At 61.4% G+C, this 23,853-nt stretch overlaps 1 protein-coding gene across 1 annotated transcript; it reads right to left on the bottom strand.

Moving 5' to 3' along the window:
- Positions 1-2,594: 2,594 nt before the first annotated feature.
- Positions 2,595-22,579, bottom strand: MMP15 (matrix metallopeptidase 15). Its single transcript, XM_066243728.1, has 10 exons — positions 22,278-22,579; positions 12,160-12,308; positions 11,457-11,585; positions 9,850-10,157; positions 9,333-9,494; positions 8,000-8,253; positions 6,886-7,024; positions 6,126-6,276; positions 5,872-5,987; positions 2,595-4,506 (listed from the first exon to the last, which is right to left on the bottom strand). The coding sequence occupies exons 1-10, from the start codon at positions 22,437-22,439 to the stop codon at positions 4,049-4,051; spliced, it is 2,028 nt and encodes a 675-aa protein (XP_066099825.1). The 5' UTR covers positions 22,440-22,579; the 3' UTR covers positions 2,595-4,048.
- Positions 22,580-23,853: the final 1,274 nt, after the last annotated feature.

The following is a 23,853-nucleotide window of genomic DNA, read 5'->3' as shown; positions in this document are numbered from 1 at the left end:
AGGCAAGGAAGGGTCAGGACACAAGTGCTGGTAAGCTAGAGATGGGAAGAAACTCAATCACCTTGGGAGGGAGGGTGGGCACCTGAGCAGGCAAGCTTTAAGATGGGCTTTGAAGGATCTGTGCAATTCGGACAGAATGAAATGTGCAAGGAAGGGTGTTCAAGCAGGATGGAGCAGCATAAGCAAAGACATTTGGGGCAGGGCCAGCCTCTGCCAGTGCTTTGTGGGTCATGCGGTCACTTGAGCAGTGGGCTGAGGGTGCGCCTTGGAAGTACCCTGAGGCCCGGAATCCCAGCATTTGCCAGAATAGCCAGGGGCGGCTGACCCCCACCCTTTGTTTGATCTCATGGGTTAGGAGGCAAAGCCTGGCAGTGTTAGGCCCCAGAGGCAGGACTGGAGGACGTGGAGGGGCAGGAGCTTCTCTCTGCCTTACACGTAGGAGCCTACACAGTCTGGAGGCTATGGATGGACAGGAAGCCGGCCATTCCTTCCGTGAGCTGGAGGAGAATGGCCTCTGTGTGAGCCACAACAAAAAGGCTTTTCTGCCAAGTCGGAGGGGGAGGAAGTGGCCAGCTCAGCCCCTGCCCCAGCCTGAAAGGAGGCTCTGTTGGTGGCCCTGGGGTCTTCGATGCCTGGAGTGGGGAGGGAAGGCCAGGGTGGGCAGGGGCCTCCTCCTCTCTGTCCAGTAGTAGCACCAGGGTGGGGTGGGGCTGGGCTCTGTGAAGTCGATCCCTCTAGGTTCTAATGCCAGCATGGCTTCTTCCTAGCTGTGTGATCTTGGCCAAGTCACTTCACTCCTCTGAGTCCTTTTCCCACAATAAGTAAAATGTCAGTGGAGGAACATGCACATTGACTGAGGTCGCCAAATGCCAGGCAGTGTCACCGGCACTTTATAGTCACCATCCTCCATCCATTTTCCCAGCAGCAGCCTGAGGTCAGTCGTGTTGTCCCCACCATCGAGGTTTCAGTTCTGGCAGCATCAGGGCCGAAGCCCAGGATGTTTTAGACTCAAAAACGCCGCACCGTGCAAATGCAGAGGAAAGAGGCTGGAAGGAAACCCGCCAAGTCGGCAGCACTGGCGGGGGAAATTCGGGTGTTTCTAGACTTCTTTTCTTTAGCTGTGATGTCTTAATCGTCTTACTTGGGAATTAGCAAAATATAAAGGCACCAAAGAAGCCGAGGGAATGGGGGATGTGAATTAGGTTATATCTGTGTTAATCAAGAAACTAATTTAGAGATGCGGGCTCCTGTTCAATGCTGGGGCAGCGGGGGCGTCCAGCCGAGGCTGCACGTCTCTTTGGGGGGCTAAGGGGACAGGGCTGAGGCGCTCCCCTCGCCCTCCCCAGGGACCTCCTTCACACATCTGGGCCCCAGAGGGACCAGATGGGCTGTTCCTTCAGCCGCTGGTTTTCTTTGAGACTTCACCGGAGAGCTTGGGGTTGGGAGGCCCCTCAGGCAGTTTTCTGCGGGGCTGACGCCTCTGCCAAGTCCCGGTGAGACAGGCCTTTCAGCCTCTCCTTTCTCTTCCCTGTGCCCCCACGCTGCCCTCCACCTGCCTGGTGACGTCTGGGCTTCGGGGTCACCCTAAGGTTTCAGCAGAAGGCAGACCTGGGTGGGGGCCCTGTGGTTTCTGCTGCAGAAACGCTGACAAGGTGGTGTCCGCCCCAGACCCCAGACCCCTGGCAAGGTCCCTGCGTGGGGGAAGCTCACAGGCCGTTTCCTAGCTCAGCCTGAGAGGCCAGTGGGGCTTCCCAGGGCCAGCATTTCCTACTTTCATCAGCCAGTTTTCAATACAAAGAGAGGAAAGGGTGGGATCGGGAGGGGTTGGGGAGGGGGTATGCAGCTGTGGGGGCGGATGGGGCCCAGAACAGGTTGGAGGACCCTGGCTGAGGAGTCGCGGAGGCCTGGCTCCATGGTTGGGTGGGACTCCGCTTCAGCCGATCATTGCATTCCTGGGGGTGCAGGCCAGTGCCCAACAGGGCGGCCCGAAGGACAGATGAGGGGTCCAGTTCTCACCCAGACCGGAGGGACAGCAGTGCTTGTCTCCTGGGCATCATCTGCACCCCGCCCAGGCCAAGCCTCTCTGCGGCTTTGAAGATGAGAGACAGATCTTGCCCCAGCAGAGCATGTGGTGAGGGAAACTTTTAGAGTCCGTGGTGGCACCGTTTCCCTTTCCTTCCTGACCAAGCTGTGTCTTCGGGCTGCTCAGGACCCAGTCTGGATGGCTGGAGGGACAGGTGGCCTGGTTCTCTCACCCCTCTTGGGTGTGCAGGGCATGTGAGAGGCTGGATTGCCCTTTCTCACCATGAGTGAATGACGAGCATCTGCCCCACTCCATCCCTGTCCCACCCGGATGGGACCACCCCCAGCCCCCTGCCATACCCTCTTCTAGTCTAGTGAGGGCAGCTGCCTGTCACTCTCCTCCCAGCTCCTCCCCTTCCAGGGCCGCTGGGAAGGGGCCCCCACAGAACTGGGAAGGAAGTCTCGTAGGTGTGAGAGCAAGTCCCCCAATCCCAGCTGGGACTCTGCCCAGTCACCTGCTGCCCCTCCAGCTGTAAGCTCCAGCCCAAGGCCTTGCACAAAGGAGGCCACACTCACCGGCCGTACAATTTAATCAGTGCAGGTTATTTACAGAAAGAAACATAGGGGGGTGTGGACACGGACCCCCCTCCCTCCTTGGCTGGCTCTCTGGTTCTGAGGACGGAGGGGACAGTAGCTGCTGAACCTGCATTCGGGGCCAGCCCATGCGACGCCCCTCCTCCAGGGGCCACGGGGCTGTGGCTGTGGGGCGGCGGAGGGGACAGCCGCCGTACAGTACCATTTCCCACAGCACTCGCCTCTGCTTGCGTTGGGAACACAGGAGGAAGCGTCTCCACCCTCAGGGCTGAGCCCAGGAGCAGAGGAGTCTAGTCTCCCGGCCACCGCAATGGGGTCCTGCTGGCCTCTCCCACTAGTGCCCTGGGGGACTGGGAGCCAGAGGGGAGGAGCCCTCCCTAAGCCTGGTACATGGTGGGCGGTGGGCACCCACACAGGTGGGCATACCCTGTGACACCCAGCACCCCAGCCAGGGCACCCATCAGCCCCCATCTCCTTGGGAGAGCCGCAACATGGGCAGCTGGAGCCCGAGGCGGTGGGGTTGAGACCCCTGAGGACAGTGACGTGGGTGAGCGAGGGGAGGATCAGGCCCAGGGGAGGAGCCCAGGTGGGTCACATAGCTCAGAGGAAACACAGACAGGGGGTTGGGGGCCCAGCCGAGAGGCGAGGCTCCTGGGGGGAGGGGACATGGCAGACCCCCTTTGGTCCTTGGTAAGGCGGGCCCAAAACCCCTTCTCCAGAGAGAACAGGAGGCATGGGCTCCAGGGGCACAGGGGGAGCTGGGGGCTGCTGGCCCTTCTGCTGGCCGGGGGCGGGGTAGGGCTTGTAGGCACAAGGAGCCCGGGCTGCTGGGGTTCCTAGAGGTTGGTTGAGAAGGAACCAAAACTCGAAGTGGACTCACAGCTGGGGGCCACTTCCCCCTCTGTCTCCTGACCTGGGGCACCCCTGTACTAAAGCAGGGAGAAAAAGACAGGTGGGTGGAGACCAATTAGGACCTACTGGTCTCCAAAGGCAACAGAGCTCATGGTTCTGGCCTCAGGGCTCAGGCTGCAGAGGGCCCAGGACAGGAAGAACCCCCACACCTTGTCAGCCACTCTCCCACCTGGGCCTCTGACTCTCTAACTTGCTGGCTGAGGCCACAGCAGAGGTGGGTAGGGGCCTAATTCCCTGTCTGGAGCAAAACTCCGTTTAGAAAGCTCTAACCCACCGCCCGAGGACTGCCTCTGGCCAGGAAAGTAGAAACCAATGCTCAGTTAGTGTGCAAAAATAAAAAATAAAAAATAAACCCAAAAAACAAAAAAAACCTGGGCATAAATAAACAATGGGGGCAGGGCTGGCAGGGATGTCGGAGGGCCTGGGGCAGAGGAAGCCAGCAAAGGCTCGCGCTGGGGGCCCCTGGCAGAACCGCGGGCAGGCCAGCCGGGCCCCTAGCACCGTGAGGCAGGAGCCGAGGTCAGACCCACTCCTGCAGAGAGCGCTTGCAGTACAGGAGCATGCGGGGCGCGCCCTTGCGCTGCATCTGCACCAGGGCGTAGGTCAGGCCCAGGATGCACAGGAGCAGCAGCAGCGGCGGCACCAGCACCATCACCATGTTCACCGTCCGAGTCACCTCCTCCATCTGCACCACCACGCGGCTGCCCCCGTCCTCGTCCGTCCCTGCCCCGGAGTCCCCTTCCCCGGCGCCCGGGCCAGCCTCACGGCCCTCATCGCCCTCCTGGCTGTCACCGCCTGCCCCGGGCTCTGCATCCCCATCGGGGTTGAAGGGCGGACGGGCCACGTCGGGCCACCGGGGGCCCGGTTCTTCGCAGCCCATGAAGTCCCGCAGGATGGACTTGGGGTAGCCGGGCTCCATGCGCAGGCGCTCATTGTCGAACTTCCAGTACTTGGTGCCTTTGTAGAAGTAGGTGTAGGCTGAGGGGGCAAGCAGGACAGAGTGGTGTCAGGCCTGGGCCCCCCCCACAGAAGATCAGAACATGCTGAGGGAGCCCTCGCTCTAAAACACCCCCCTTTTGACTTGCTTCCCTGAGCATTTTCAAATCTGCCCCTTCTCGACTTATAGGAAAGTCTCCAGACCGGGCTCGGAGAGGGGCAGGGTTTAGGTCAAGGTCACCTCCCCAGGATACTGTGCTTCCTGGCTGGACTGACATGGACGAGGGCAGTGCCCGGGGGAAGGGTCCTACAGCCTGCTGGGTTGGAGGCTGCGGTCAGGGGACCCTGCTACCCTGTCCCAGGATTGGATCAGCCCACACTAGACAGGCCAGCGTCTCCTTCAAGGCCGCACAGCCAGCCTGCCGCGGACCTGGAGCAGAGCCCAACATTGCCTTGGCCCAGCTCTCTGGCTGCGGGCATCTTGCCATGTCTCATCAACCCCAGGAAGGGCCAGGTTTGAATCATGGGGCGAGTCCACGCTCCGCTGAGCACAGTGAGATCGCAGCGGCTGCAGAGCGAAGCCATCACACACAGAAGTAGTGTGACCTGGCCGAGCACTGGCAAAGCCCACGGGGTCTCCCCTGAGCCTAGGGCCTGGAAGCTAAGAATCAGGACTTTTCGTAAACTCATGAGAGAGTACGCTGGAGAAATAAAAGCCGCAGCTTCCTGTCGCTCAGCTATAAGGACAGAGGTCAGATTTCCCTTTCAGGCAGGTCAGTGAGCACCTGGGAGGACTCTCGTCCCACCACTCTGAGCCAACTCAGGCCCGAGGCCCCCTGTAGGCTGTCTGGGGACAGCTGGACTCTGCGGGGAGCAGGACAGTGCTGAGGGCCAGCTCTGGGCACAGGTGGCCCTGCGGGGGACTCCTGACTACACAACTTCCTTGCTATGGGACTTGGGGCCGTTTACTTAAGCTCTGTGGTTTAGATTGGCCACCTAGAAAACAAGAGTGGTGATGTGACAATGCGGGGAGACCAGGGGAGTGCTCTAGAAGCTCCCAGCAGCCCAGGCCTGACACAGCTGTGTTCCCCATCCATGCCATCGTAATGTCTGATGGGCTCAGGTGTGCCCCAACCCCTGTGCGTGGAGGAGGGCCCCCCATCCATGCCATCGTAATGTCTGATGGGCTCAGGTGTGCCCCAACCCCTGTGCGTGGAGGAGGGCCCCCCCATCCATGCCATCATAATGTCTGATGGGCTCAGGTGTGCCCCAACCCCTGTGCGTGGAGGAGGGCCCCCCCATCCATGCCATCATAATGTCTGATGGGCTCAGGTGAGCCCGACCCCTGTGTGTGGAGGAGGGAATGGTGGGTGTGGGCAGACTGGAGGGTGCTGGCCTGGGGGGTACCTGCATCGTTGCTCAGGAAGGCCCCTTTGGGGGACACGGGGATCCCCTGCCAGACACTGATGGGCTTGGGGTAGCCGGGGTCTCCTCGTTGTGTCTCCTCATTGAAGCGCCAGTACCTGTGACCAGAAACAGCAGGCTGTGGGCCTGCTCAGGCCTGGAGTCCGTCCCCCACTGGTAGTGGGTTCTCTCGGCATAGGCTTGGGAGTAGGAGGGTCTGGGGGCAGCCTTTTCCCTTCAGGGGGTGGGGCATTCACCTGTCCTCTTGGAAGAAGAAGGTGTGCCCTGTGGGCTCCCACCAGATGGCCGTGTCGATGCGGTCGTAGGGGATGCCCAGGCCGTAGCTGGTCAGTGGCTGTGGGTAGCCGGGCTCCAGGTTTGCTTCCCGGAAGAGCCAGTAGCGGTCACCTGTGGGAGGAGGCGGGCTGGGTGAGGATGGCATTGAGGCTGGGGTGGGGGGCTGGGCAGGGAGGGGGCAGAGGAATGCTATTCTGGGCCTACAGATCTGTTCACATTCACTGTCATCCTTATTAAACACACACACACACCATCACACACCCTTGTACACAGGGCAGGCACTGACATGTCCATGACGGTACACAATGAACTCCCCTTTGTGTCACACCTACTCTGTACTCATGGACAGCTGTGTTTACACACTCATTTACACAGATACATGTCACCCGCTCACACCTGTACGCACACCACACACAGTCACACTACACGTGGGTCTACATTCCCGTGTGAACGTTCACCCCCCAACAGGTCTTGTAGAAAGGAAAAGTGGGAAGTTCTGCCCAGCCTCTGGGTCTGGGGGCTGTTCCCCAAGACAACTGGTGCATGGCCCAGGAATCCCCACTTTTAGTGTGGGTCCAGCCCTGTCCTTGGAGAGCTCCTGACTCATTGAAACTCAGGCCAGGGGGAAGGGGGGGACAGAGCTGATCAGGGGTTCTGCCCAGCTGGGTTAGAGGTCAGGGTAGGGAGGCTGCCCAACCCCACCCCCCTCCCCCAGCTCACCTTTGAAGAAGACAAAACGCCCATCTTGGCGCTCATAGGCAGCACTGATGTCACTGGGCAGACCGCGCCAGAAGTGCCCGATGGGCATAGGATAGTTGTCCAGGACGCGGTTGTGCCGGACCCGCCAGAACCAGCGGCCCTGGGGAGGGTGTGGGTGTGAGTGGGCAGAGCGTGCACACCGCCTCGGCCCTGGGGAGGGTGTGGGTGTGAGTGGGCAGAGCGTGCACACCGCCTCGGCCCTGGGGAGGGTGTGGGTGTGAGTGGGCAGAGCGTGCACACCGCCTCGGCCCTGGGGAGGGTGTGGGTGTGAGTGGGCGGAGCGTGCACACCGCCTCGGCCTGGGGAGGGTGTGGGTGTGAGTGGGCGGAGCGTGCACACCACCTCGGCCCTGGGGAGGGTGTGGGTGTGAGTGGGCAGAGCGAGCACACCGCCTCGGCCCTGGGGAGGGTGTGGGTGTGAGTGGGCGGAGCGTGCACACCGCCTCGGCCTGGGGAGGGTGTGGGTGTGAGTGGGCGGAGCGTGCACACCACCTCGGCCCTGGGGAGGGTGTGGGTGTGAGTGGGCGGAGCGTGCACACCGCCTCGGCCTGGGGAGGGTGTGGGTGTGAGTGGGCGGAGCGTGCACACCGCCTCGGCCCTGGGGAGGGTGTGGGTGTGAGTGGGCGGAGCGTGCACACCGCCTCGGCCCTGGGGAGGGTGTGGGTGTGAGTGGGCAGAGCGTGCACACCGCCTCGGCCCTGGGGAGGGTGTGGGTGTGAGTGGGCGGAGCGTGCACACCGCCTCGGCCTGGGAGAGGGGCCGCTTGGGACCATCCCTCCTGGAGCAGGGAAGGTCCACAGAAGGCCACTGAGATCCTGGGGGCAGCAGCAGGGAGAGAGCCCTGGGCAGAAGGGGCGGGTGGGTGGGGCAGACCCCTGGGCTGGCTGTTTGACTCCAGGGAAACCCCTCAGTCCTCAGGGTGCTTGCTCCTCAGTCTAGAGTCTGATGGCTTCCCAGGGACTGCTCACTGCAGGGAGGGGGTGCAGGGGAGCCAGGCAGGGCCAGGCTCTGGGGTGGGGTGGGGGTACTCTCCTGCTCTGAGCCTGGGCCGAGGGGGGCATGGGCAGGGGTCAGACCTTGAACACGAACATCTCCCCACGCAGCATGGCCACTGTGTCAAAGTCTCCGTCGCAGATGTTGGGGCCATATTGGTCAGGCCGCTCCGTGGCTCGGGGCTGCACTGGGGGACCTGGTTTCGGGGGCCGCTCTGGCTTCCCGCCTGGGGGTGGAGGATGGGGGGGTCTGGGGGGCCGGTGGTCTGGACGGCCTGGTCGCCGGGGTGTCACAGTGGGGAGGGGCCGGGTGGGCTGTGGCTGACCGTTCGGGGTGCCTGTAGAGCCGGGGAGGGGGAACAAGAAGTGAAGAGGAAGCCCCGGAAACTGGCTGGGACTCCAGCCTGTCCTCCCCGGACCCCTGGACCCCAGGACCCCAGGGCCCTGGCCTGGAGGAACATGTGCCCCAAGGGAAGGCCCCCCCCCCGGGAAAGGCCCTGTCGGCCCACGGTCCACAGTGAACCCGCCCTTAACCCGGCCCCCCATCCCTCTCAGTAGGACTTCCATCCTTCTCCACAGAGCCTCCTCATCGACCTTCCCACACTGGGCTTAGGTCCCTGTGCCCCCGAGGTGGCCCTTCTCCATTTCCCCTTGGGGACATCCCCTCAGGATACTAAGCTGTTCCCCTGGGGGATCCGGGAACACACAGGGGACACACACAGAGAGAAGAACATGGTTCTGCGAACTCTGCCAAGTTCCCCTCTTATTACTGGGTTGCTAGGGACACAGCGAGGCAGTGCCCGTCATGTGCCAGTCAGGTGCGACTGCCAGCACAGCGAGGGGCTTGGTGTGGACACTGAGCGCAGGCCCTGACCTTCCAAACTGCCCTCAAGAGACCTCACTCCTGGAGGCTTTCTTGGTTGGGGGCTGGGTGTGCGTGGGGGGGGGGGGTGCCACCTGCCTGAGAACCACGGGGAAGTGAAAAGCCAACAACAGGCAGCACAGAGTCTGGGGCAGGCTTGGGCTGGGAGCGACTTAGGCGGAATGGGGTCCTGGAACCCCAGAGGCACCTTTAGTCTAATAATGTCACTGAGGCTGAGGAGGAGAGGGGGTCAGAGACGGGACCTGGGGCCACCTGTGTCCCCGTGCAGACTCCAGCCTGGAGTCACGCTGAGAGCTCCAGGTGTAGGCCCCGGGTCACTCGGCCAGCCCCGAGCTTGGTTCTAGCACCACCTGAGTGATGTGGAGGAGTCAGTGATCTTCTCTGGGCCTCAGTTTCTCATCTACAGACGGGACGGCAGTAGCGCAGATGCCTCGCAGGGCTGGGGGTGGAGGGTGGCCCAGAGCCCACCCACCGCCCGCCCCCGGTCCGCCCCGCAGGGCCCACCCACCGCCCGCGCCAGGGCCGCCCACTCACCGTAGAGCTGCTGGATGCCCCGGAGGTCGTCCTCGGGCAGCTGGAAGTGGTCAATGTCCATCCACTGGTAGAAGGGCGCCATGATGGCGCTGGGGTTGCTGGAGTGCTCCAGCCCCAGCGCGTGGCCCAGCTCGTGCACCGCCACCAGGAAGAGGCTGTTCCCTGCGGCGGGGCCAGCGGCACCGTCAGCTCCGGGCCGGCCCAGGACCGGTGTGGCCACTCCACACTGTGGGATGAGGCTTCTAGGGAGCCCTCCCTCCCTGGCTTAACTTTTCTAAGCGGCTGAGCTGCCCTGATTTCTGCGCCTCAAACTTTCCCATCTGAGAAATGGGTACCATGCTCCCTTCTCTTCCCTAACACCCCTTGAAGATGGGGAACAACAGCTTGAGACCAAGTGTCAGTGCTCCAGAGAGCCGCGCAGGGGAAGCTCTCCCCTCCCAACCCGGCTGTCCCAGCTCGCCCCCCCCCCCCCCCCCCCCCCCCCCCCGCCCTCGCCCGCCCTGGCTGCTGCTCTCACCGTGCATGTCCGTGCTGGAGAAGGTCCAAGGCTCATCGGCATCGAAATGGGTGTCCCCACCCAGACCGGGGCCGGGGAAGTAGGCGTGGGCCAGAAAGCCACCCGTGCCATCAAAGGGTGAGCTGTCACCATGGAAGCCAGAGGCAAAGAGGACCATGATGTCAGCCTCCTTCTGCCTCCGCAGCCGGATGTCCTGGTAGGGCACCTCCTGGAAGACCAGCGGGGTGGCCTGCTCCCACACGCGGAAGGCCCTGCGCACCGCCTCCAGCGAGTGGTACCAGCCCAGCTTCTCCGTGTAGTTCTGGATGCTGCAGGGGGTGGGGAGACACCCAGTGAACCCAGGGCCGGGGGCCACTGCTCACTGCTCACTGGGTTGGAGGCTGAGACACGTGGTCCCAAGGAACGCACAGAAGATCTTGGCTGGGTCACTGACAATATCATCCATGAGTTTACTTGGAGGTGCATTTGAAAAAGAGAATTAACAGGTCAAATTCTGGAGTTCACTAGGATATCACCAAATAAAGTGGCATCGTGACAAATAGGCCTATTTTCAGTAAGAAAAAAAAAAGTAAATAAATAAAAATACGGGGAATACGTTGCTGAAAGACCTAGAAAGAGTGGTGCTCATGGCTGAGCTTTGGGGAACACAGGGCCAGCAGCAGATCTGAGTGTCGGGTGCTAGGGTCAGGCTGAGGTCAAGGCTGGGCTTTAATACTGTCTGTGTGACCCTGGGCAAGTAAGTTAGTCTCTCTGAATTTGAGACTTTTCATCTGTAAAGCAGGCAAAGGAGGGTAGTGCTTTCATCATGGCGTCCCTGGGACAAAGAAATGAATTAACTCATGTAGAACACATGTCCCTGAGCCTGCATGTGACGGGGCGTGAGGAGGCCTGCTATCGCCCATGGAAGTCAACGTGAGCGTCTGTGTGCTGGACAGAGAGCTCCGGGACAGCTGGTCGGGCTGTGTGCTCACTCCGGGTGCCTGGGGTCTAGGAGGCCGTGGGAGCCACTCCTCCTCGGGAGACGGAGCTGGCGGGGGGGGGCAGCGCGGCTGGACAGACACAGGAAGCGGAGCCTTTGGGGACCACCACATGCTCGGGGCGCAGGGGCGTGTCTTGCCCAAGGACTCAGCACAAAGGAGGAGGGTGCCTGAGGGTTTGCGCCGGTGACCTGCTGCCCGCCCACTGACAGATACCTGGATTCTCTGGCCCTGCTGCCCTCCCCCACACTTGGTGCCTGAAATCCCGTTCTGCACCGTGGAGGCTCCACATGGGTACCGGTACACGTGCAGGAACCCAGTGAGGACAGCCCAGGCAGCTGGTGGGGGTGGGGGGAGAGGAGAGGAGAGGGGGGAGAGGGGAAGGAAGGAGGAGAGAGCGGAAGCAGCGCCAGGGGTCCTGACCTCTCTGAGGGAGACAGGCTAGGGTGTGCAGCATCGTGGAGGGGGGGGGGGTACAGTGAGTCTGGACTATCTATACTGGACACCCTGGGGGGTCTGCTGGGAAAGGAAACCTTCCAGACGAGTCCACTGGGAAGCCGGAAGCCTCAGAGCAGGTGGTGGGGACGATGCCCGGGGAGGGACGCCACCCTGGGAAGCTGGGGTGCCCACCTGAAGGTCAGGTGGGGGTTGTTCCACTTCCTGCCGGTGAGGGCATAGCGCTTCCGCCGCCGCCGCAGATTGGCCTTCACACGCACCCCAAACTGATCTGGCACCCCACAGCGGGGCCGCTTCATCCACCTGGGTCACAGGCATGGAGGCGTGAACATAGGGCCTCCTCCGGGCAGTCCACCTCCCTCCACCCTCCTGCCTCTGGCCTTTAGTGGCCTCTTAGGCGTGGTGGGAGACTAGCAAAGCTTCAGCTTCCTCACCAGGAATGATCTTGTACAATGATCTTATACTGGAAGACTAGATGCCCATCGGTGGCTCTGCAAAGGTGAGCCCCTTGTCACCTGAGTCACCCAGAAATGGGACAGTTACTTCTGTGCATGCTCATCAAGGATGTGGTTTTGGGTCACATCCCCTCTGTCAGATTCAGAGCAAGGTCTACTTAGGCTGTCCCATCCAGGGGATGCGGGCTGTGTCCCCCCACTCCTATTCCCGCGGCAGACATCACTAATCAATCCTGTGCTCCTTGTGGCCAACCTGGAATTCAGCCTCAGGAGCTTTCTCAGCCCACGGCCACTCCCAACCAATCAGAGCTAGCAGGGAGGGTCAAACCATTTGTTATCTCTTATCTAACATGCGGAGGCCTCACTAGAGCAGGCCAGAAGGAGGACAGTGCCCGTGGGAAGGGCCCGACTGAGGGACTCACGCCTTGGTCTCTTCGTCGAGCACGCCAGTAACAGGGATCCCGTAGAAGCGCTGCATTTCGGCGAGGGCTGAGGCCAGGATCTGGGCCGAGCGCATGGTGGACATGTGGCGGCTGGGCTGGGGCAGGTAGCCGTAGAGCCGCAGCCAGTTCTGCAAAGGAGAGACCCCGGCGGTCAGCAGGGCCTGGCACAGCTGGCTCCCGTCACATACAGCCCGCATCAGACCGCTGCCCACCACCATCGCCCCAGAGCCACACCATCTCCCTGCTTTCGCCTCCTGCGGTTGGTTTTCCAAGAGCCAGAGCAAAAAGCCTTACAAGTCAGGGCTGGTCTCAAGGGTTTCTCATCTCAGAGGAAAAGCCAGTTTTTACAGAAGCCACAAGGCCCTCACTACTTGACCTCACTTCAGCTCTCAGACCACTCCTCCCATCCACCCACCCACCCAGCCAGGCACTCTCCTGCCTCAGGCCCTTTGCACTTGCTGCTGCTCTCTCCCAGATATCTGCATGGCCCATACCCCTGTTTTCTTCGGGTCTCTGCTTCAACCTCACCTTGCTGGAGGGTGTTCTCTGACAACACTAAACACCCTGCACCCCCTCTCCTCCCTCCTTGCACCTGTCACCATCTGACACCATATTTCACTAAGGGGTTTATCAGTTGTCTCCCCCACTAGGATGACAGGAGAGGGTCCCTAATGAGCCATGCTGACTTGTGCTAAGAAAGGGGTCTCTGACCTGCTCACTTTATGTCCCCAAGGCCATGATGACTACTGTGGGAGGCAGTTGGCACAGAGGCCAGGGACTTCTGTGAGCCTTGGCCACTTGGAAGTGTGTCCTTTGTACCTTTCTTGGCCCACCCTGGGTGTCTGGGTGCCCCTGAAGGCCTACTCTCTGAAAGGCCCCGGCATGTGAGGGCCCCCAAGGCAGGATGGTGACCGGACATGGTGGTGCCTCTGGGCTCATGGCCATGTGTCAGCTGGCCAGGGCCACGCCCACAGCTGTCTGCCACCGGTGTCATAGCCAACTTCTCAGGTACTTGCTCCCTCAGTGCCACCTGTCAGCACAGCCCTGGCACTCGGCCAGGCCTCCGGTGTGTGTGGAGGGACTGCCACATCCCTGGGCACAGCAGCGCCCAGACTGCCGCCGGAGGGAGCGGCTGCTGAGCCCAAGAGGGCAGTGCAGACACGGCCAGAGCAGCGAGGTCTCTCAGGGCCTGGCAGCCGGCTACAGAACCGGCAGGCAGAGGAGCTACCTGGCTCTGGGGACAGACAGGGCTGGGGACATATCCCGCGAAGCCACTTCTGAGGGGTGGCTCTGTTATACGAGGGCCGACCTCACATCAGGGGTTTCTGTGAGGACGGAATGGGGACGTCCACACTCCTGCTTGCACTGTGCTGGGCAGAGGAACGTGCTCAGTGAACGTGTCATCAATGCCAGGCCGGGGGACCGTGTGGCTGTCGCCGGAGTGGCAGGATTTTGCTTGCTTCTACCGATAGTATTGAGGGTTCCAGGCTCCAACAGGACCTGAGGGCAGGGCAGCTGGGGGAAGCACGTGGCCTCCTCTGCCAGCCCAGCTCCGCCGTCTGGCCTGGGGGACCTTCCCTCCTCACCATCAGACACGGGCACTGTCACGGGCACCTCCCCTCAGCTCCTGTTCTTCCCAAGCACGAGAAACCTTTCCTGAAGTTCCTGTGTGTGTGTGGGCGCTGCTCCCCACCCTTAATGCACAAGGTTTTCCTGGAGCAGTTTGGAGAGAGATCTAGAAGGTCAGGCCGTGGCTCCAGCCGGAGGGGGGTGCCTGCTGCTGGCAGATGAGGGCACCTGACATCACTTATTTGCATAAAGTAAAAATATCTCAGGGAGCTCAATCACAGGCCACCGAGGGGCTGATTAGCAGTGTCTGCAGAGTGACAGGGCGAGGGCAAGGAGGGGGGGCCCGGGCTGGGGCCCAGGGGAGGGAAGGGCAGGGGGCTGAGCCTGCCTGCGGGGAAGGGCTCCGGAGCCCGGCAGCGGGCACGGGCAGGGGGCTGGGCCTGCCTGCGGGGAAGGGCTCCGGAGCCCGGCAGCGGGCACGGGCAGGGGGCTGGGCCTGCCTGCGGGGAAGGGCTCCGGAGCCCGGCAGCGGGCACAGGGCTGGGCCTGCCTGCGGGGAAGGGCTCCGGAGCCCGGCAGCGGGTACGGGCAGGGGGCTGGGCCTGCCTGCGGGGAAGGGCTCCGGAGCCCGGCAGCGGGCCTGGGCAGCAGCCCTTTAATTCTGGGGGCAGTTCAGGGCCTGATGGGAAGGTCCCAGGGGTGCCTGTGGACCCTCCTTCACACAGATGAGCACCCTTTAGTCTCAGGAAAGCCAAGAGCTTCCATCTCAGGGTCAGCCAAGCCTTGGACCCTCCGCTCCTGGTGACAAATGCCCCCTGGTGCCCCAGGGTGAGAAGCAGAAGCTGAGGCAGGTGGCAGGGGCAGGTGAGCAGAAACAATTTTGGCCCTAATCACCCAAACCTCCAGATGCCAAGGTGAAGAAACTGACGGAGCATGCCTCATGGACCAACAGGCGCTTGGGGCTGGCCACCAGGTGACAGTCCGTCTATACCACCCATGTAGGGCTGTGGGCTTTTCCCTTCCCCAGGGTCCAGGAGGGAGTTTCTTGCACCCCACTGCTGTGCTGAGTGTGACACCCCAGGAGGTGAGGACGTGGAGGGAAAAGAGCATGGGAGAGGGTGCAGAGTGGGCTTCTTGCATCCTCAGCCCCAGATTCCTGGGACAAACGTGGGGAGCGATTTCTAAGGTCATGATTGACCTCTTAGAGTCCAAGGAGGGCAGGTGCTGTGTCCAGCCTCTTGCTACTTCTGCTGGTGGGTGACTATAAAGACTGTCCCTTCTACAAGGTGCCTCCTTTCCCTCCCTCTCACCTAGTCTCACAGGTGGAGTGCCAAGCACAGGAAGCTATTTCTCAGGTGGGGAAACTGAGGCTCGGGAGGTCAGTAAGCAGCAGAACAGGGTAACTTCCTACACGAGGGACACTGTCCAGTGGGCGGCAGAGAAAGTTCCAAAGAGAGCTCGGGGCCATGAGGGCCCTCCTGCCTGCAGCCCACCCTGAAGACCCCTCCAGTCTTTGTTCTTTCAGCCATCTTTCCTGAACCATAAAGATGTATAAATGCTTCAGGTGAGTGGCTGGCCCCAGGCAAGGAGATCCGTGGGGCCATGAGGAGTCTGAGGGGGCATCCCTGACCCCCTGCCCTGAGGAGAGGCCACCAGTGCAGCAGCGGAGGGCTGAGATCTGCCGTGGGGCTGGCCATCCGCTCGTCCTTCCATTTAGTGCTTACAAGAACCCATTTCCATCAAACAGTGAGGTTCAGAGAGGGTGACTGGCCCACCCAGGGTCTCACAGCTGCTCTGGCTAGAGCCCACAAGCAGTACCACTGGACCGGGCTATCTGTGAAGAAACACCAGCTCCTCTCGGCCTGAGTCTGGGGACACTGGGCTCTGGCCCTTCCCAGGAACGGTGCCCGGCTCAGCACTGGGGGAAGGCGTCTAATTCTCCCCACGCTCCGCGTCTCTGGCTGGGCCTGGGCGCTGGGCCATGCCAGCAGGGCTGCCCCCCAGGACTGCCGCGACAATGCCAAGGCAGGCCCGCAGAGGGTGTGTCTGAGAAGGCGCTTCCAGATGGATCAATAGTGTGCATTAAGCACACCGCGGGGGCAGGGGGCTGCTGCTGTCTGCACAACCCGCTCCTCCGGGCAGCTCCCCAGGCTCAGATCCCTGGGCCCCTCCCGCCCCCAGGCCTTATCAGACCCTGTGCGATAAGGACAATCTCTGCTGGGCTCTGCTTTGCTTCTGTCACCCACAGCTCTCTGTGCAGTCCAAGCAGGCTCTGGCAGCGCTGCCCAGACAGGCACAAAGGGTGTCTTGTCAGGCCTGCTGGTGAGGAACAGAACTTTCGGGGCACTGCGAGGTCCTCACTGTGTCCATCTCCCCACCCGGTGTCACAGTCTGAGGGCTCCTGGGAGCAGCCCAAGGCCATGCCGGGCACGGAGCGGGTGCTAAATGGGACAATGAGCCGGGGGACCCACAGACCCAGCAGAGGCACGGCACGCACTCCACCTGGGCCCACCTCGTCCAGAAGGTCTGGGTCAGGAGCCCACCTGGGCCCACCTCGTCCAGAGGGTCTGGGTCAGGAGCCCAGGGAACAGCTAGGTGACCCTGAGCAGGCCTAGCCTCCCCCAGTCTCCGGCTGGAAGGAACCTCAAAGGCTAGCCATCAAGTCCAGCTACTGCCTTGGGCCACGGCTGGGCCGGGGACCCCTCAGGCCTGCCCCCTGCCGCACTGCCACTTAGGTAGCTCATTCCATCTTTGGGCAGCGTGACTATTAGCTCTTCCTCAGGCTGAACAGGAATCTGCCTCAGTGACACCTGCCCCTTGGTCCTGATTGCTTGTCTAAAGAACAAGCCTTCGAGTATTGGAAGACGCTAAGACAAGTCCCTTGACCCCTCCTTTGCAAATTGGGGTCAAAATTTTCACTCCCCAACTGCCGCACAGGGGTGCCAGCACATGACATAACCAGCCCCAAGGCCAGTGAAAAAGGGGCCACCAGGGCAGGCCGCCCCATTCCTGGTGGGTCATCTACTCCCTTTAAAGGCAGCAGGATCCATATTGAAGCAGTTCTAGAACTGCCCTTCCCCCTGGGAAAGCTGCAGGTGGGGGAAAGGGCGGCGGGGGGTGGAGGGTGGGCGGGGGAGTGGGCGGGGCTGTGCAGCCAGGAAGGCGGGAAGGACTGCACATCACGTGTTCCTGCTCCTCCTCCCTGGTGGCCTCCCAGCCTGCCTGGCCTTCCTTAACCTGGAGGAAGAAACAGTGGGTCCTCAGGCCAGTGGGCGGGCAGGGCAGGGTGAAAGCCCTGTTTGCTGAGGTTTCGGGTTGGCTGGCAGCCTGGCCTCACCTGGAAACCCCCACTGGTCTTGTCTCCTAGATGGGGATGTCCGCAGGGCAGAGCCTGGGTGGCTGGCTGCATAGGTGAGGGGGTGGGTTCCAGGCTCAACCAGCCCCCCTCCCACTTCCACAGGATGACACCCTGGGCTCTGACCTGCAGCCTTTAACCCACAGGGCGGCTGGGAGCTCAGGCTCCAGGCCAGACTAGGTTCAAATTGCAGCTGTGCCACCCCCTGCCTGGGGGATTTCTCTCCCCTCACAGTCTCAGTTTCCACTTCTGTACAATGGGATAATGATAGCACCTACACTTAGAGAGTCAATACCAACATTAAAACGGAACCTGCTTACAAATTCCCTGAGGCTGTGCTCAGGATGGAATCAAACACATTAAAGGTGCCAAAAACAGCACCGGATCCCGTTGAGCCCAGGTGAGGGCCACTGCGCATGGCGGTCAGCATCTCACACACAGGCCTACTGAGTCTCCCCAATAACTCCATCCAGTAGATGCTATTACCATTCTCATTTTGTAGATAGGGAAACTGAGGCCTGGGTGGGTTCAATGAGCTGCCCAATAGCCCAATGCCATTTGCTCCCACTGTCACTGTGTTTTGTCACCATTTTGCAAGCCCTTCCCATATCCCAGGTGCCATGCCCACAAGTACTGGCATGAAGCTGGGCTCGTGCCACTCTAGGGTTGCAGTCGCTCCTGGTAGGAGGGCAAGGTGGTGCCCAGGGCTAAGGGCCAGCTTGGAGAGCCGATCCAGACCCTGGTTCCCAGGTGCCATGGCTCCAGCAGCTCAACCCTCTGATGGCAGCGGGCTGGGGGGCATCGCCCCAGGCTGGCTTATGGCTGGGACCCAGGTCCTCATCTGTCTGCCGAGACTCTGAGGGTGAGCTGGGTCTTGTTTGTTTCCTGCTGTCCCCACACGGGGAATGGGATCTGGAGGGAGGCATCCCTCCTTGTCTCTCCAATCCATGCCCAGCTAGCTCTTCTTGCCTTGGGCTATACGTTCTGTGCTCCCTCCCCCAAAGGGTCCAGGCACCCTAAGAACCAGTGCCTTTCTGGGGAGTGGCCTCATATGAGCCCTAACTCAGGGGGCTTGTCTGGCCAGAAGGCATCTATTGTGTGTGCTGCAGGCCTGGAGTGTCCGGCCACCGTTAGGGTCCTAGGTCTCACATTAATCTGTGGAGATCTCCCAGGACGCTTACTGGGATGGAGAAGTAGCCAAGCAGAGAGCCCCCTGATGCCCTCTGCTTCTGCTGACTGAGAGAACGCACCTCCTCGCCCAAGGCAGAGCCAGCCATGAGGCTCAGCCCCTGCCTGTGGGGGGCTGGTTGGCAGTGTGGGACCAGACTGAAGATGCCAACTATCTTAGTCCATTCAGGCTGCTGTTAACAAAAATACCATAAGCTGGGTAGCTTATGACAACGGACATTTATTTCTCACAGTTCTGGAGGCTAGAAGTCTAAGATCAGGGCGCCTGCATGGTCAGGTTCTGGTGAAGGCCTGCTTCCTCGTTGCAAACTGCCGACTTCTTGTGTCCTCACGTGGCGAAAGGGACAAAGAGCTTTCCTGTGCAGCTTTCATAAGAGCACTGATCTCATGCATGACAGCTCTGTACTCTTCACCTAATCACCTCCCAAAGGTCCTAATATCGTCAACTTGGGAGTTAGGCTTCAACATATGAATTTTTTTGGGGGGGGGGAAGGAGGTACAAACATTCTATCTAGAGAACCAATTTTAATCTCCAGTGGGGAGGCTCCCCACAGTGACCACCACAGTTGGCCTCATGCAGAAGTCAAGTTCTCAGCTGGACAGAGGTGCCCATGGCAGGGAACATCTGGATCAGCAATGAAATGGGGATGGAAGAGGTAGCCAGAACCCAGTACTTAGCAGGGAGGGGCTGCTCTGTTCCTGGCAGCACTGCCCTCTGAGTGGCATCAGAGAATGTGGGCAGTGGGAACTGGGGTTTGGAGAAAGGCTTCTCTTGGGGGGGGGTTGTTTCTGGATGTGTTTCTATGTTGTTTCTTCTCCACCCTCCTCGGGTGGGGCAAAGTGAGGTATTTTTGTCCAAAGGTCGAAATGGGCAGGTTGGACTGGTGCACTGTTCAAACAAGGAGCGCACACTGCAAGGAGGCGGCTGAACTATGGGGTCCCAGGGCAGCCCACACACAGGGACCCAGCCAAGGGCTGGGCACGAGGGACACGGCCCAATCACATCCTGGGTCCCTGGCTGCATCCATCAGCCCAGTTCTCTCGGGGTTTTCATACAGACCATGGAGGAATGATGTGTTAGAAAGAGAACAGACTGAAAAGCAGGGATGGGTAGGAGAAGAGATTCAGCTTCCATAGTTGCCAAAGACGAGGCGCTCACGTTTTCCTCAAGGGTCGGCACGGGGCCTCTGGCTTTTCTGCTCCATATTTAAGGAAGGGCAGTAATAAGAGTGCAGGTGCGGGGGACGGGGGCAGGGAGGGAGGGCCCAGCACAGAAGTGCCAACGAGATCGAGCACAGGAAGCCTGGGGCTATGGATCACCAGTCCCACTGACTGACAGTCAAAATCAGAATCCAAGCTGATCCCCACCTCTCCTGTTGCTCACCCTGCTCAGCCACCAGGTAGCAGAATAGGAGTGTGTCCACGCCCACGCCTTGGTGTCAGTGCATCATAGCTGTGAACCTGGCCACCTGAGTCACCTGTATGGGGCTGGTTGAGGGCCTTAGATTATGCCTGGAGAGGGGGAGGGGGAGGAGAAGAGACCATTGCTTCTTGGTGAAAAGCAAAGGCACTTAAGCAGACTAGGTGCTGTAGCCAGCAAGAGCAGACCAGATGGGGAGGGGGGGGCTGGACTCTCAGGCAGGGGCCAGGAGCCACAGCCAGCCCTCAGTCAGGTGAGGCCTGCAGCTACCCGGGGCAGGGGGACAGGGCAGAATAACTCAGCAGTGGCTTCTTCAAGAAAGAAGCCTTCTCCAGCCAGGGGCTGGGCAGGTTGCAGGTGTCTGCCAGCTCCTAGCACATGCCAGACTCCCCGATTCTTTAGTCTAGCGAAATTCCTGTGGTTTCTGCCCTCGGAGGGAGAGGGGGCCTGTCTTGGCTTAGGTACCAGGATGCTCCGGGAAGGTCCCGGCCGTGACCTGACTTGAAGTCTGGAGCTCCGGGGATTACGGGGCCAGGACCAGAGCCCTTCCCCAGGGGAGGTGGGCTTTGGACACAGGGTGCAGGCCAGGCCTAGGAGTCTCTGAGGCTGGTCCTTGGAGAGCATGGACCTGGGGACAATTGTCCCACAGCTTCCTGGCAAATGTGCTAGCTTCTGAAGCCATTCAACTCTTTGGGCCTAGATCTGGTCAAACTTGATGAAACTCCAAGGCAGAGCCTGTATCCCAAAGCCAATTCTAGGAGCAGGGACAACCCACCTGTCTCTAGCCCTCCATCTACCTTGGTTTCCAGCACTCAAGGGTCTCTTAAATCTTCCACAGTCTCTAACAGCAGCAGCCCAACCCAAATTTTCCCCCAGAAGAGAGGCTGCAGAATCTCTAGCTAGTGCCACCAATGGCTTAGAGCTATGGTCTGTGACCCCAACGCAGTCAGTCCCTGGGAGAAGAGGTGGGTAATGAAGAGCAGAAGCAAAGGTAAGAGAATGAAGCCCTGCAGACCACAGGCCCTAGTGCCCCAGCTCCTAGCCAACTAAGATGACAATTCATAATGCATGGCCACCAGATTCCAGCTTGGTCCATAACTGCAGAGATGCCATTCTAAGTTGATTCAAAACTACTCGAGGGTGGGTCTGTGACTTGCAATTCTTTGGTACTTCCCCCCAGAGAGTGGCAGGATTGTCCAAACACTCCTCACCTGGTACCTGGATCACAGGCTGAGGGGCAGTCCCCACCAGCAACAGCCCCTGCCTGCCTGTCTGTGTGAATGAGGGGGAGACAGCTGGACTGGGCACCGAGGGCTCCTACTCCACCTCCTGCTGGGACCTGGCTCCCTGCAGCTTTCCCCGGCCTGGCCCAGGAGGGGGGAAAGAGCAGGTGGGGAACTGACTGAGACGTGTAACTTGAGCCGGGAGGAATTCCCTGCCCTTCCTCCAAGCTTTTATTAAAGTAGGGCGGGGAAGGGCAGGCTTCCATCGGAAAAATCTCCCAGGCAGCGGAGAGAGGTGGGGAAGCCGCTGGGGGCTGGGAAGGAGCCCTGGCCCAACTGCAAATAGAAGCGGTGCTCAGGCCCTCGGCCCAGCAGCGGGTGGCTCCAGGCCGCCCCAAGGGCACCCAGGCCCCAGCCTACCCCGGCGAGAGCGGTCTTCCCCCAACTACTCCCCTTTCCTAATCCCAGCAGGGTCTTAGAAGTCGGAAAAGAGTGGACCTCGCTTGTGCTTTGGGCCAGCAGAGCTGGTGCCCTCACTGTCCCTGCTTGGACTCCACGGAGCGGAGGGTACCGGCTAGACCCAGCTCTGCCCCAGGAGGCCGCGTCTGATCACCCATGAGACCGACCCGGAGAGGGGTCCCTGTGGGCATGTCAGGCGGGTTCCGGGGAAAAGATGTGTGGAATCCGTGCTCTGCACACCCGGCGTCGGTGCAGAAGCCCCGGTGGGAAGAAGCGCCGGGCAGACTGGGTTTCTCTTGGACCCCACCGGGCTGTGGGGCGGCTTCCGTGCAAGAGCCCAAAAAAGTCTCCAAAGCGCCCCTGCAACCCGAGTCTGCTGTATCGGAGGTTCGCATCCTTTCCCCCCATCCCAGCCTGCTGCGCGTGGCTCGGTGTCACCCAGACCAGATGCTACCTAGGCGGGAGCGCTGTCTGCCCAGCCAGCGTTCCTCCCCCAGGGGCCCCCCCCCCCACTCGCCAAGAACGTCACCGCGCCTGCAGGGCTCTCGAGGAATCGGCCGCCAGGAGGGAGGGACGGAGGGGGGCAAGGGCTGGGGGCGTCAGAGCGACTCCCAGACTGAGGCTGGGGCGGACCAGTGCCCACCGCAGGGCTGGAGAGGTAGAGTGGGCGCGAACCCTAGCCCTCCGGGTTTGGGGAGAGGTGCGCAGCAGAGGCAGAGCTGGGGAGGGCCAGCTCGCCTGACCCCTTTCTTCTGCCCCCTTCCCCTGGGACAGGGGGCTTGTCTCCGCGCTCTCTACCTCCCGGACTCAGGCTGCGGGCGTGGCTCCTTCCCTAGCCCCAAGTCCCCCAGCCCACGGCAAAGAGACAGGCGAGGGTCCTTACCTCGGCATTGACTTCTGCGTCCTCCGCAGCTGCGCCGCGGCCCAGGCAGCCCAGAAGCACCAGGAGCAGCGGCAGCAGTCGGGGCCGCGCCGCCGCCTCCCGGCCGCCGAGGAGGCTGCCTGCCCATGACGGCCGTCCGGGCGCGCTCCGCTCGATGCCCATGCTCTCCGCGCCCAGCCCGGCCGGGAGCGTTGCACGCGGGGCTCACCCGCTCGCCGGCGCCGCGTCCCCGCACTCGACTCGGAAACTTGCGACGCTCCCTGGCTCCCCGCCCGGCGGGCGCGCGGCAGACCTCCCAGTCCCGGTCCCTGTCCCCGCCGGAGCCGCTGAGGTCTCTTCGGCAAATTCCCACGCCCGAGGAGAAGCGGCCAGGGCAGATCCGGGCACGCGGAGCCAGCCCACGAAAGAGAGGGCCGGCTGGAGCCTCCTGCCGCCGGGTCCCGCCGCCCGGGATCCCGGGGCCCGGCTCCCGAGAGCAAGGCAACTCCTGAGCCTTTGTCTGGCTCAGCGCTCCGGCCGCCCGGTCCCGCGGCGCCCCCTGCGCGCCCAGCTCCCTCTGCCCATGCCCAGGGCCGGACGCTGCCCTGAGCGCGCGCCGCCCGCCCGGGGACTCGGCTCGCCCCGCGCCCAATCGGGCCCGGCTCCTCGCGCAGTCCCGGGAGGAGGCGCCGGGAGCCGGTCGGAGCGAGCGAGCGAGCGAGCCAGCCAGGGAGCCGGCGCCCGACGTCCCCGGCGAGTTCCGCGCAGCTCCGGGCGCTCCCAACCCTCCTCCTTGCGCCGCGGTTGCCCCCGCTCTTAAAGGGCCAGTGCTCTCTCGGCGCACAGCCCCGGGCGGGGGCGGGGGGCGGTACCTTAGGCGGAGGCTTCTTGGTAGCAGGTGCAGGCGGTGGAGTCGGGCAGGCGGCCCTTTCACTCCTTTCAGACGGCGGGAATCCTCCCCAGCCCACCTCCTTCACGCCTATCCTCGAATTTGGAGAGTGGAGTTGATCCCCAAAGCGACTCCCTCACAGACAGTAAGTAGGAATGAAGACTCTTCTTTCTCCCACTTGGTAGGTGGCTGAGGCAGCGGTGGGCAGGAAGGGGGACTGGGGAGGAAGGACCCAAGTGTGCCACTTTAGGGTTAAACAAATAAGCAAAAGGTAAACAAAATATAGAGATTCATTGTTTTCTCAAAAGCCCTTCAAGTCTTTGGTCCTTCAAGTGACTTTCCCCGGTTGCAAAGTGAGGTGTTGGGTATGTTGTGCATGCCTGCAGTGTGACCAAGCACGGGCACAGGAGGGACACGATCGAAGCCCTGCGTCACCACTTAACTGCGGCATGGCCGTGCTCGAGTTACTTAACTTTCCTGAGCCTCCGTGTTGTCACCTGGAACATGAGGCTCAGGTGTGGGTTGCGTGTGCTTCCGGTTCCTGGCCTAGCACACGTTAGGCATCCGAGCCCAGAACACTATTTTGTGCAAGTGAAATGTGACCGTTGGGCCTGCCAAGGTGCTGGGCGGGTAGGCAGAACTTCCCACCGTGGGAGGCTCAAGTGCTGGATTCAAATCTATTCCAGGATCAGCTTGAGCTCCTATCGG

Source organism: Saccopteryx bilineata, chromosome 9 (assembly GCF_036850765.1).
Source record: "Saccopteryx bilineata isolate mSacBil1 chromosome 9, mSacBil1_pri_phased_curated, whole genome shotgun sequence".
NCBI classification, from domain to species: Eukaryota; Metazoa; Chordata; class Mammalia; order Chiroptera; family Emballonuridae; genus Saccopteryx; species Saccopteryx bilineata.
Note: the sequence above shows the minus strand (reverse complement) of the source record. Positions and strands in the feature narration are given on the sequence as shown.

Excerpts from the sequence above, each read along its gene's own strand:
- MMP15 (XM_066243728.1), bottom strand. The coding sequence starts at position 22,439 with ATGGGCATCGAGCGGAGCGCGCCCGGACGGCCGTCATGGGCAGGCAGC. Across the intron at positions 11,586-12,159 it reads CTCGACGAAGAGACCAAGGC|GTGGATGAAGCGGCCCCGCT; the intron begins GTGAGTCCCTCA and ends CCTGTGACCCAG. Across the intron at positions 9,495-9,849 it reads CTCCAGCACGGACATGCACG|GGAACAGCCTCTTCCTGGTG; the intron begins GTGAGAGCAGCA and ends GCCCCGCCGCAG.